The 13,799-nt window shown below is 45.9% G+C and overlaps 1 protein-coding gene across 1 annotated transcript; it reads left to right on the top strand.

Annotated features, from left to right (window-relative positions):
• The first annotated feature begins 7,723 nt into the window (after positions 1 to 7,723).
• avpr1aa (arginine vasopressin receptor 1Aa) lies at positions 7,724 to 11,720 on the top strand. Its single transcript, XM_080003132.1, has 2 exons — positions 7,724 to 8,752; positions 10,128 to 11,720. Exons 1-2 carry the CDS (start codon positions 7,801 to 7,803, stop codon positions 10,418 to 10,420), a joined length of 1,245 nt encoding a protein of 414 aa, XP_079859258.1. The 5' UTR covers positions 7,724 to 7,800; the 3' UTR covers positions 10,421 to 11,720.
• The last annotated feature ends 2,079 nt before the right edge of the window (positions 11,721 to 13,799 follow it).

The following is a 13,799-nucleotide window of genomic DNA, read 5'->3' as shown; positions in this document are numbered from 1 at the left end:
AAAATACTTTATTGGGCACAAATGGAGGTTTCCAACCCTCCTGGATTGGCTAGGAGCCATTCTCAGGGAAAACAAAACATATACTGTGGGTCTGAGATTTGTGACGCACTGTAATAGATAGAACGATAGCTGATAAAAAATAGAAAACACAATTATGAAAAAGAAAGTGGCAATACTTAAAAAAAAAAAAAAAAAGTGAAAACAAAAATCTGGTCGGATCAGTTGGCGCAAATTTGGCGTGCACAAATTTAGGCCAAATTGAGGCCAATTGACGTTCAGCACAGCAAGCCTAATCTGGGTCGTCAAAAGAATGCGTGTGAGAACGCCAAAAGCGAACATGAACAACCATTTAAGGTGTGCGGTATAATCCTGCTACCAGAGGCATCGGAATTGAAAAGAAACGGCTCCACCTTAAAACTTAAAACGCTCAGATATAAATGAAGCGCGACGGTTGTTGTAGATCTGGAATCACGGAGAGTAAACCCCCCCCACCCCCCAGTGGCCCAGTGGGATCGCCGGATGGGAACCGTGCGAGTCCCTGACTTGGAGCCAGAGGGCGGAGGCCGAGCCGCTCCGCCCGCGCGCGGACGGCCACGGCGATTGGCCTCTGACATCGGAGAATTTATGAGACGCTCGGTCCCGCGCGAGCCATTCAGTTCGGAAGCAGCGGGTGGTTTTGGACCAAGGAGGGATAAATTGAACTGTTAAATTGCTCTTCTCACAGATTGATCATCTTTCCTTCTTTCGGAAAGTTTAATATCAAATTCAATCATATAGACGCGGAGGTTCAAAAACTACAGTAGGTTGCCTTAGTCGCTGTCTGGCAGATATTGATCCATTATACAAATCCCCCGAGCTGAGAGCTATTTTCAACCTTCAAATCACAATGCCAATCATAACGGCAATCAGAGATGTTTTATGCTGCCTGTTTTTTTTTAACAGGCCATTGAGGGAAGTTGTTCTGTCGAGTCATAGAGCTGCACTTCCGCAGTAATGACGCACATCGCGATTAATATTGGAAGCTAATAAAAATTAAAAAAAAAACAATGTATGATGATCATAAGTGGAAGAAAAACTGACTTAGAGTTACAGTTGGGTTTAGGAGATTCAAGCCAAATGAAACGACCGTACAGTACAGTGTAGTTGTTTTCTTTTTAAGCAAAACAACATGTTACCCTTTTTCCATACAGAGAGTTGAAATCACACAGGTATACAACAGGAGAGAGGACAACGCATCATCCGTTTTGAGTCATTAAATCGCAAGTCAAACAAAAGGAAAGAGTGAAATAAGCCGAACGAGAAAACGGGGGAAATTGGTCATTTGAGCGAGCCACAACTCATCGAGACATCCATGGCAACGTCCGAGCAACGTCCATGAAATCTTACGTCTCTGTTGCCGTGTTCCCCAGACTTCAGGAAGATTTGCCTCGAACCTGAATCGTCGTCGCTCTCGCGGCGTCACGTGTTCCGGCCGGGCCGGCCGGCCCTCACTGCGGCTGTGAACCGTGACGACTTGTTTACCGAGGCAGCCTCGTATCCCCTCCGGCAAACAAGGAGACGCGAGGCCAGATGTGTGTTAAATTAAAGTGGTAATCCGTACGATTCTCTCTGTTGGCAGGATGACACGACAAGTCCCAGAATTCCATTCAAAACTGCAACTTTTTTTTTTTTTTAACCCTTCTCTGGGCTCCAAGATCGCGGATGGCCGGATTGTTTTCTCGAAGGTTTCCCCTCTTGTGACCGATTGGTAAAAATGAGGTCGCTCGAGGTGGCGGTGATGCTCTTTAATCCAAGGGCGCAGTTTGTATTTTTCGTGTTTATGTTCCTCCGCATCAACAATTTACATGGCCGCAATGAGCCGCCACCGCTTCATCTCATTCACCGCAGCTGCCGTTTATTTTCTTGCGCGTGCCCCATCTTTGCATTCCTGGCGGGAAAGGCAGACCCCGCCACCAGCAATGGAGGCATCATATAGAGGAGCCCGTGCATAACACAAACACATTGACTGGCTGTTTCTTATAAGGTTCCACCTTCAATTAAAGTACAAAATGTGTTTTTTTCCCCACAAAATGATCTTACGGATTTGCACTTCAAAAGCCTGTGAGTCTTCCCTGAAGTCCCATGGTATGAGTCCAGAAAGGAGCCAAGTGGACTGAAGTGGTTTCCTAATACATGGAGTGCCAAAGATAAATGGCAGGCAGACGTGGAAGTGTATGCATGTTTACTATGCGGCGTGGAGAAATGAGCCCAATTTTTGTTCGGAGCACGAGGCTCCGCCGGGGACAGGCGTCAAGACAGCAAGCGGAGGAACAGTATATGACTCACAATTTAATTTCATTCACCAGCAACGAGCGGTGGATTAAATCAATGACATGAGATGAAATACTGACAGGCAGCAATGAAGAAAAAAAAGAACTGCCGTGTTGTATCGGGCCGCATACTACAGCCTTATATGAGTAACGACTGCAGATTGGTTTTGTTGTTCTGAATGGAATCCCATTGTTAAAATCACGTTACATTCTCATTGTCTTTTTGCTGTTCTGTCCTTTATTTGTATGCATATACACTATATACAGATATGTCTGTGTGTACACTGTTTTTTGCTAGAAATGTCAAGTCGTGTTACGTAATTAGTCGTTTTTTTTGACAAAGAACAGGCATATACTGCACATTAGTATCTGGAGACGCCGCCCCTTGAAGTAGCAAATTGATTCAATTAGTGCACGGGGACGTCTGCAGAAATAAACAGCGCCCGGCCCGGCCGCGCGGCGCTTGTGCGCTTCTCTGGAGCAGGCGGAGAGAGGACCTGGGAGGGTCCCGGGAGGAAAAAAAAACTTTGGAGGAGGGGGCGAGCCACGCGGCTGCCGGAGACACAACACCACGTTCCTCGGGTTCCCAGCGCCCAGAACACGGGGTCCGCGGCGAGGCCGGGGAGCGGAGTCAAGAGGCCGCTTTGTTGGGGAGCTGGAGCTGAAACAACAAATCGGCCGCGCTTAAGAGCCCGTGCCCTATCCCCCTCGGGGAAAAAAAAGTACATAAACAGAACGTGAGCTTAGCAGCGGGAAACTTCAGTGTACTGTAACGTGGTACCCCCCCAAACGCGTACCGAAATATCTGAAAACACGCTCACGGGCGGAGTCAAGCCAAGGCCTGCAGACATAAACATGTACATTCACACAAACGGACGCTTGTAAATTCTCCCCGCGCCGCAGCCTCGCTCCCCTGCCGAGAGCTGCCAAAACAACATCACCCGCGCGGGATTTGGATGGAGAGGAAGGAGAAGAAGATGAAGGGGGAAAAAAAAAAAGAAGAAGCTGGTCAGCAGTTGCCCACGGCAACAAAACTTTGCTTTCACGGGTTCTGGTGGGCGGAGCGGAGCGTGATAGCAGATGGGTCACTGGAACCACCTAATTACAGCAGAAGTGGACAGCAGGAAATTTAAAAGCACTACTTCCAGCAGGAAATTGGGTACTCAGCAGGAACACCATCATTTTTTTTTTTCCTTTTAATTAACCTTAAACTTTCAATTACACCGACTGAATTTTTTTTACCGACATGCCAGAATTTTAAGTGTTTGTTATTTTTGGTGTTACCTTGAGTAACACGCGACAAATGGTTTTCTCCACTACTCGGCTGATCTGCACTGGCTTCTTTGTGCTCCGACTTTAATTCTCAAAACTCAAAGTCTGAGCCGAAGTTTATCTCGTCACTTTTTACCATCTCTTTTTAGTGTGGAGTGGAAAAGTGCGCTGAAAAAAACCAAACTATTGGATGTTGTCATTGGTAAACACGTTTTTTTAAATTGTAAAACCTATTTTTTCAAGGTCGTCTCAACTTAAACTGTAGGTATTTATTTCTCAATTTCAAGTTGGGAACACCTGAGAAATCAATGTAAGCTTTTTGATTCAGTTGAGTTATGTTGAAACTCTTTGGTTGAATCATAAATGCAACCAAATAGCAAATGCATTTAAAGAATCCTCGTTGGTTGAAAACCGTTAAAGGTATAATTATTGTATCAATGCGTTGATCAGAACTCGATCAACATGGATTCTTTCAAATAAATTAAACGCCCATGAGGCTTGAACAGCTAACGCAAAATTGATGGCTTTTTTACTTTCCCTCCCTACATAACGCCATCGACTTCTCCCCTCAAATTTTAATTAACCACAGGCTTCAGGGTGAAATAGACCAATTGTATGAAAAGCTTCTGTGGATAAAAAATTCCTCGCAGTCAGAAATCAAGCAATTTTATAACCATAACAGAGTTATGGGACATTTTAAGGACAACTTTTTTTAAAGACTTTATGGACATGATCTAAATTAAAATGACTTTTTACTGACTGTACTATAGGATCAGGGTGGCTGTACGCCTGTTGCTCGTTGGTTGGTCTAACAGGTAAAACCCCCATCCCCACACTCGGCTGGCGTGTGGCGGGCGGAACTGCAACAGATACAATGAAATTAAATCGCTCTATTGATTCCATTTGGTTAATTGAGATTCAAATGTCAATGATACTCAACTCTATCTGTCCTTCCCGCCAGACGACCCTACTATCTCGACGCGGATCTCGGATTGTCTCACTGACATATCCACATGGATGAAGGATTATCATCTTCAACTAAATCTGGCGAAAACGGAACTGCTGGTCTTCCCGGCCAAACAAGGTATTTATCACAACATTGATATTAAAATTGACTCTCTATCTCTTGTTCCTACCAAGGCTGCAAGGAATCTTGGTGTCATTATTGATGACCAACTGACATTCTCGGACCATGTTGCCGCAGTCTCCCGGTCCTGCCGCTTCGCACTACTCAACATCCGAAAAGTCAGGCCGTACCTGACCCAATATGCCACTCAACTGCTGGTACAAACCTTGGTGATGTCCCGTCTCGACTACTGCAATGCCCTCTTAACAGGCTTGCCGGCCTGTGCGGTGAAGCCACTTCAGATGATACAGAATGCGGCGGCGCGACTGGTGTTCAACCAGCCAAAGAGGGCACATGTCACTCCGCTGCTCATCGAGCTCCACTGGTTACCTGTAGCCGCCCGCATGAAGTTCAAGTCTCTTACGCTGGCCTACAGAGTGATTGTTGGGAATGCTCCCGCCTACTTAAATGCTCTTGTAAGAGCACATGTTGCCCCCCGGATGCTGCGCTCGTCAAATGAGCGTCGCCTGGCTCTGCCGGCCGTACAGCCACGGCAATCCAGGCTATTCTCATTTGTAGTTCCACGTTGGTGGAACGAGCTGCCAAAAATGACCAGAGCGGGGACCTCCCTCTCTGTCTTTAAGAAGCACCTGAAGACCCAGCTCTTCAGTGAGTACCTCCTGTCCTAACCTACAATTACTTTGCACCACCTTGCAGTATTTATTGTTACACCAATGTTGTTGTTACACTAATCTCTGTCGCAATGTAGCTGAATGTTATTCTCCCTTGTAAGTCGCTTTGGATAAAAGCGTCTGCCAAATGACTAAATGTAATGTAAATGTAATGTCAATCTGCCGCAACCCCTCGCCGTGCTTAAATGCAGTCAAACGTGGAAAGACATCCTTCTTTTTTGGAAAAACGGGAAGCTCACAATATTTCATACGTTTTATCGGGGTTTTTTTTTTTTTAAGGTTTTACTGACTCATATGCCGATCCGCAAGTCACCTGTATCCAAAGGTGGGAGACTAAAAACAATAAACCTATGCCGGCAACTCTGAATGAACGATGACAGTTGCAAAAAAACTGTTTGGAACAAAATGTGATTCCTCAATTGGGAAGCGTTCAGCGAGGTCGTGCTTAAAATGACGGGAACCACCATTAATAAGGTTGAAAAATGGCAAGCTTATCTTGGAACTGTTCTCACTATCACCGCACAAATCTGTTGTTTTTTTTTTTTCGATTAGCGCTCACATCCACTCATCATAACTGACATGTTAAGTGGCCTCTTGAAAGAAAATAATGACTTGACTCAAGATGATCAGACAAAGAACCCGCTGAACTAGTGCACCATGGGAAACAGGGGGGGTGCCCAGCGAGAGCAGATTTTGCGATGAAGAAAGGAGGGAGGGACGATGGGAGAAATGAGAGAGCGAGAGAGAGAATTTGTAACTTAAAACCAATGGAAGGTGCCATATGCAGTATTTCTAATTTCAGCAACAACGCTGGTCTAATGAAGTAAACATTTATTTTCATTTTTTTTTCTAACATATATATATGTTTTGCATTCCCATAACTTTCATTAGCTATTTAACTCCTGCATAGTGCGTCTCAAAATCAAGATGGTTAGCCATATGGTGATTTCCTTCTGAGAAGAATGCCGGCAAAATGACATGTCCTCCTGATTCCACAGTATCTGCGGCTCAGCGGGGGGCTTCAGATGACACGGTCGATAAGGCATTCAGAGGAAAAACACGGCATCAAACGAGAGGGGATCATTTAAACAGATGCTGTCTGTGTAAAAAGCTGCGGAGACAACGTGAGAGTGCGATGCAGAGGCTCACGAGAGACGCGCGGAGCTAAACATGGCCAAGATGTCATGATTTCGGAGGGAGATTACGGACTTCAGGGGAGGTTCCCAATTGGCTCTCTGGAGTTTTAAGTGAAATCGTTAAAATAATGATGTACATTTGTATTCACCATGACGGAGCGTTGCAAACATTTCACCATTAGGTACAGCATGGATCATACTGAGGTTATTTTCATTGCCCTCCCTCTCTCTCTCTCTCTCTCTCTCTCTCTCTCTCTCTCTCCCTCTCTCTCTCCCTCTCTCTCTCACGCTGCATGCCTCCAGCGTGAGGTTGTAAAGTCCTTATTGATGGCCAGATAAATGTTGATGGCCGTACATGGTTTGAAAAGTGGAATTTTAGCCTGACTTAAGATCCGCGCGGGGCAAACCATCTGTAAAATGTAAACTCTGCACCAAACAACAATTACAGTTTCCAAAATACCATTGCGTCTTTGTTTTCAACAATTTATTGTCTTATTCTACCAACGCTTACAGTTGTGCGTTATTTTCGAGACAAAATAGGAAACCACCAGACTCCGACAGATAAGATTGTCTGTGTCGGGTGGGTTGCGCAACAAGCCCCAGAATTCTATACGACGCTGCAACATTTTTTTTCACGTTTCGTGATTCTGCTTCTTCACCATCCGTGTTTACCCCCATCTTCGCTCTCGGTCGCTTGCCATGGAAACATACCTAATGCTGATCAACTCATTTTTCTTGGTGTTTTTTTCAGGTCACTTGAGCTGGCGGGGATACTTTTCTTTCTGGAGGTTTTGTTATTTTCTTGAGAATGTTCACAATGACATATTACTCGTCCCAAGTAGCTTCGCTCCAACTTCTTAACCCCTGATTTGTGCATTCTAACTGGGAAAGGCGGACCCTGCCACCAGCAGCATATAGAGGAGCAGAACCACATTGGAAGGCTGTTTATTATAAAGTGTCAGCAAAACAAACATGGGATAAATATCAAGTAGGCCGATGGGATTTTGTTTTAAAACAAAACAATCTTATGGATTACCACTTTAAGGGGGGCGCTCTCGGATCTGCGATGTGGAGGTGGTGACCGCGCTCCATCAGTGGCTGTGGGCGTGCGGTGGGTGGGTTTGGCACCGTGCGCTTTTACGCACACGCCGTGTGAAATTTGATTCGAGTTTAAAAGGCGTGAGCAGCTGCCACACAGCAGAGAGAGAGAGAGAGAGAGACGCCACTGACGCCAGGAGGTTCCACAGTCATTCAATCCCAGGACCAGGACCAGGACCAGGACCAGGACCAGCACCAAGACCAGGACCAGGACAAGGACCGGGGCCATGCGCACTGACCACACGTCGCTCCTGGACGGAGACAACCAGTCCCACATCTTGAGCTCCACTTATGGACCCACGATGGGGACACCGGACAACTTCTCTGTGCACCCGAACAGCACCGACCCGTTTGCAAGGAACGAGGAGGTGGCCAAGCTGGAGATCACGGTCCTCAGCATCACCTTCGCGGTGGCCGTGATCGGGAACGTGAGCGTCCTGCTGGCCGTGCACAACACCAAGAAGAAGTCCTCCCGGATGCACATCTTCATCAAGCACCTGAGCCTGGCCGACCTGGTGGTGGCCTTCTTCCAGGTGCTGCCGCAGCTCTGCTGGGAGGTCACCTACCGCTTCAGCGGGCCGGACATCCTCTGCCGCGTGGTCAAGCACCTGCAGGTGCTGGGCATGTTCGCCTCCACCTACATGATGGTGATGATGACCGTGGACCGCTACATCGCCATCTGCCACCCGCTGAAGACCCTGCAGCAGCCCACGCAGCGCTCCTACATCATGATCGCGTCCACCTGGGCGTGCAGCCTGGTGCTCAGCGTCCCGCAGTACTTCATCTTCTCCCTCAGCGAGGTCAAGAACGGCTCCGACGTCTACGACTGCTGGGCCCACTTCGTGGAGCCGTGGGGTGGCAAGGCGTACGTCACCTGGATCACCGTGGGCATCTTCCTCGTCCCCGTGCTGATCCTGGTGATCTGCTACGGGTTCATCTGCCACACCATCTGGAGTAACATCAGGTACAAGACCAGGAAGGCGCCGTCCGACGCGCACCACGGGGCCAAGGACGGGCTGATCGGGAAGAACTCCGTCAGCAGCGTCACCGTCATCTCCAGAGCCAAGCTCAGGACCGTCAAGATGACGTTTGTCATCGTCCTGGCTTATATTATCTGCTGGGCGCCCTTCTTCACCGTGCAGATGTGGTCCGTGTGGGATGAAAATTTCATTTGGGACGGTGAGTTCATAATAATGAGTGAAAATGAGAAAATAAGTGTTTACTCTTGACATGCGTATTTATTTTTATTGAGTGCAGATTTATTTTGTAATTTTTTTTTAATGGTCATTGGTGGCGGTGTATCTTGTCTATTGTATCTCAAATCAATCAATCAATCAATCAATCAATCAATCAACCAATCAACCAATCAACCAATCAACCAATCAACCAATCAATCACTCAATCAATCAACCAACCAATCAACCAATCAATCAACCAATCAACCAAACAATCAATCAACCAATCCATCCATCAATCAACCAATCGATTAATCAATCAACCAATAAATCAACAAATCAATCAATCAACCAATCAATCTTTATTACTTCATCGTGAAAACTTAAAATCAGTCAGAGCAGATGATCATCATTTATATACATATCACGCAGGATATTTCTGCTCAGAGAAATAATAACAATGGAATAAAATAAAATAAACAAAGACGTTTTTATTTTTTGTAGTTATTATTTGCGAGATATATATATTGCTGTCAATAATACAATTATTATAAAAAACATGCACCCCAACACAAAATTAGTTTTAACATGTGTCTGTTTATTATTATTTTATATTTTGTCCTGTATGTGATTCTGTCCATTATATTATTATTATTATTATTATTATTATTATTATTATTATTATTATTATTTGTAGTCAATTAAACAACTGAATATGATTAAAGAGTTGAAAACTTTATTTTGGCTCCTAAAATACCTCTCACTAAGCCATTATAACAGCTCACTCCTGTCTCTTCCTGTCTGTGCTGCTGTGAGCAGCAAGCAGCTCTGGTATCTCCTACCTACTGTGTTCACTTCCATGTAAAATAAAATGTAAAAACTGGTTTTAAAATAAACAGCGACGTCTATCAGGGAGGTGCCATATGTTATAAATGTTCTGTTATTCATATTGTGTCACCTTTTTTCAAATATGGAAACACACATTTTGGCAAGTACATTGAAAAAGGTTTGTTGCCACGGTGATTTTGTGACAAGCTTCCTCGTGATCAAATGTGAATGATTAACTTCAGAACAATTTCGGAGTCTGAGGATTTCTATTTTTGTTTGTATGTGTGTCTGTCTGTGTGTGTGTGTGTGTGTGTGTGTGTGTGTGTGTGTGTGTGTGTGTGTGTGTGTGTGTGTGTGTGTGTGTGTGTGTGTGTGTGTGTGTGTGTGTGTGTGTGTGTGTCTGCATATAATGTGCTTCTTTTGCGCTGAAATGGCATTTCTTTGGGATCAGCAACCCTGTTTTAGATCCTTCCTACAGAACCATCCAGATGGTTTATTAACCACATTTCTTTCCTTGTTGCTCATTGTTTTCCCCCCTCTCTCTGAATTAGAGTCTGACAACCCGGCAGTGTCGGTGACTGCGCTCCTTGCCTGCCTCAACAGCTGTTGCAATCCGTGGATATACATGATCTTCAGCGGTCATCTGCTCCAAGACATTGCCCACTGCTTCTCCCGCTGCTCTAAAGTCAATCACAGTTTCAAGAAAGAGGACTCGGACAGCAGCCTCCGGAGGACGACCGTGTTGACTAAAATGACCAATTGCAGCCCCACGTGCAGCTCTGGCATCTGGAGAGAGCTCGACAACTCTCCAAAATCCTCTGTTCCATCCGTCCAAGTGGATTAGCTCCAAGGAAGACCAGTGCGCTCATTGCCAGGGAAAGAAGTGATGGTACCGTGAATACGTTTACACTGACTTACACTCACAGTTGTAAGTGATTCGAGAGCCCAAAACTCCAAGCATTCTTTATTCAAAAAATAATAAGGCTCATAGGCAATGTAGAAGGAAGTCTAAAATGTATTTCGGAGACAATGCAAGGGGGACAACAATGAATTGCAAATTGGTGCTGATAAGATCAGGCACTATCCTAACAAGACTGATCACAGTGTTTTTACGGAGCTGCCGGTGGCTCTGGCCCGGCTCTGTACTGTAGCTCTGTCCCCAAACCGCAACAGAAAACCCATTTCATCCAGGTTGTTTACAGAGACGGAGCGGTCGATGCCCCCGGGGTGTGCTGCGGTGAAACGAAAAAAAACAAAAAAAAAAACCCCACAAACTTCCAGAAAACACGTCTCCTCCTTACCGAAGGGAACACCACATACTGTTTTTTCCCCTCAATGCTTGGAACTGAGTCGAGCTGGCTCTACAGAAAGTCTTATGATGGTATCATATGCTTAACACAGCCCTCCACCAGGAACTATTTAAAAAATATCAGGGCTTGTGGCCCATGAATCAACCATGATAGTGTTCAGCCTTTGTTTGCCCTGGTTTCTATCTTTGTCTGGATGAGCAGACAATACATATAACACACACACACACACACACACACACACACACAGACACACACAACCACACACGCACACACCGACACACACATACACAGGTTTACATGTTTTCCAGATGGCGTGGAGGGGATTGGTGGGTTGGCATGTGGTAACAGTAGTCAACCAATAGACTGTAAATGACTCTTCCCGGGGCTTTTACAAAAACAACGTTGAGTCAAAGCCAGTGCATTCCTCACACGCCACGTCAATGCACTTCCTCATGTTTGGCCCCATGGGTGTCATTGTTTAGGCCCCATTTAAACTCCAAACATTTCGTTGTACAATGTGCTGTACATTAAAGCTGTTTCCCATGGTGAAGTGTTTTAAGTTGAATGTTTAAGCCACATAGCGGAGTACAAAAAAAAAGAATTTACCGAAATGTACTGGGAAAAATAATGTGTTTTCTGATGCATAAGTATACAATATATTTGTTGATAACAGGCACGTTTTTGGGATGTTGAAGACGTCTGTAAATAGGAGTAATTTATGTAAATCTGTTCACTGTGTGTCCATTTGCCTTGGCTTGTACATATACTGAAAAGAATCGAAATATCACAAAAATATATACAATTTATGTGCAAATATACATATTTATTACTGAACACAGTGTCTGTCTTTTCTCCTGCATTTACAGCTAAATTAGGAGGACTGAGACTGATTACTGTCTGTATTCACTGCACACATCTATTTAAGATTATATCAGACAAGGAATTTGTCGCGGTAAGGATTGGTGCCTGGCTGTACAGAAAATTTGCATCAAAAGACGGAAAAAAAACCGAAAAGGTCAAACAAAATATAAACAAAGCCATTATAAACAAAATGTGATTCTATGCACGGGACAAGTTACGTTAAACGGTAACTGCTGGTGTAAAACGCAGTGGTGGGCTACACACAACCACAGAACCCAGAGTAAACCCACCTTTGTCGCTGGCGAGTTACAGTGCACTGACCTGGCAGCCTAATATCCATTCAAATATATGGAACAAAAGCCCTATTTATGTCCCTCTGTAATCTCCCCCTCCTTCCCAATAATATGCCGACCTCAGCTATTATTGGACAGCGCAAGTAACTGCACCTCAAAGCATGGCATGCCATGTGCTGATCCTATATCTCTTATGACCATAAACTTTAAAAACAAGTTATCGCACAGTGTGAATATTGCGGATGGTAATCTGAGCAGAGATCCCTGGTAGAAGTAAATCTCAAAGCACCTCCAGTAGAAGCAAATCACACGTTCTCTTTGTATACCAGGCTGGTGATGGTCTATAGTTTTAACAAGGGGGGGGTTAACTGGTCCGCCTGGGGCCTGATTTGGACGCTGTGCCTTGCAGAGGCATTATCCTTGTAGATTATAGACATACCTCAAATTCCCAGTCTGAGAGTCTTATCTGCATTGAGTTTGAGGTGCCAATCACACCGCAGGGCTTCGAAAGGGCAGCCGCGCCCACGTTTTCAAGGCTAAGGTCAACTGTTCATAAATGCAACCAGAGCAAATATGTGCGTGGCGGTACGTGGAGGGGACATCGGCAAACAGCGTGAGGCCGCATTCAGCACACGCAATCCATTTCCAAATGCACCAAAGCTGTTGTTCCACTCGACAGCTGCGCTGGATTTTAATCACTTGACATTGATCGGAGAGTGGCTATTCAACCGTCGTTCTGTGGACACGCTGCGTTCCATTCTCTCCATCCCTAATTTAAGGGCGTTCAGATGCCCCTTCAACAAGACATTGTCCTTCGCAGCGAATAGACTACCCAGATTCCCCCAGGGGAGGAGTTCGGGTGAACGCAACAGGAGCGAAGGGAAACGCGTCGGGGAGGGATCTGTGAATCGGCGCGGAGAACCTCCAGCCCGTCCTGCCCTCCGTGTGCTCGATGTACGGCATCGGCAAACCAGCACAAACAAGCGGCGCGGGGGGGGGCAGCCGACCGGACCCGCGACACGGGAATGGTACGCCAGCTCAGGGATCCCCCTCGGGATGGACCTACTAAAGATTCCTATCAATCTCCCTCCTCTGCGGCGCTTGTTATTTTTTGCGAGCAAAACATCTCCCTGTAATTAGAGGCGTATCGGCGTAAACAGATGAATAATGTCTTCTATTTCCCATCCCACTCGTATTACGAAAGCCTTCTGATCGCAGTCCACGTCCGCTTCCAACAAGACACTTGCCAATAGCAATGGGTAAACAAACCACCAGCACGCTTTCCTTCCAGGAAACGCACGCTATTCCCTGCTCCCGTGTTGACCATTGTGTTCGGAACTGGCTTCCTTGACTCGACTTAAGTAGACTGAAGTAGTTTATTCACCATAGTGCATTGCACTGCTGCCTCACAGCAAGAAGGTCCTGGGTTCGATTCCCGCCTGGGGCGCTGTTTGCACCGTGCTCCGGGCGGGTTATCTCCCAAATAGGAGCCTTTCTGTGTGTAGTTTGCATGTTCTCCCCGTGCTCACATGGGGTTTCCTCCACCTAACGTCAGTAAGGACCCCCACCAAACACATGCACACATCATCGTCCGACCAGCGATGGACACTCGTCACCAGGTACCCGGGCGCATCCACGAATGCTGCCCACTGCTCCTGGCTGTGCCCCCGGAGGAAGGACAAGCCAGGATGGGTTAAATGCAGAGGAACCATTTCACCGGCCACCATCCAAAGCGTGTGCGTGTGTGTGTGTGTGTGTG

The sequence above is a fragment of the Zeus faber genome (genome assembly GCF_960531495.2).
Source record: "Zeus faber genome assembly, chromosome: 6".
Taxonomy (NCBI): domain Eukaryota; kingdom Metazoa; phylum Chordata; class Actinopteri; order Zeiformes; family Zeidae; genus Zeus; species Zeus faber.
This window is presented reverse-complemented; position numbering and strand designations above follow the sequence as displayed.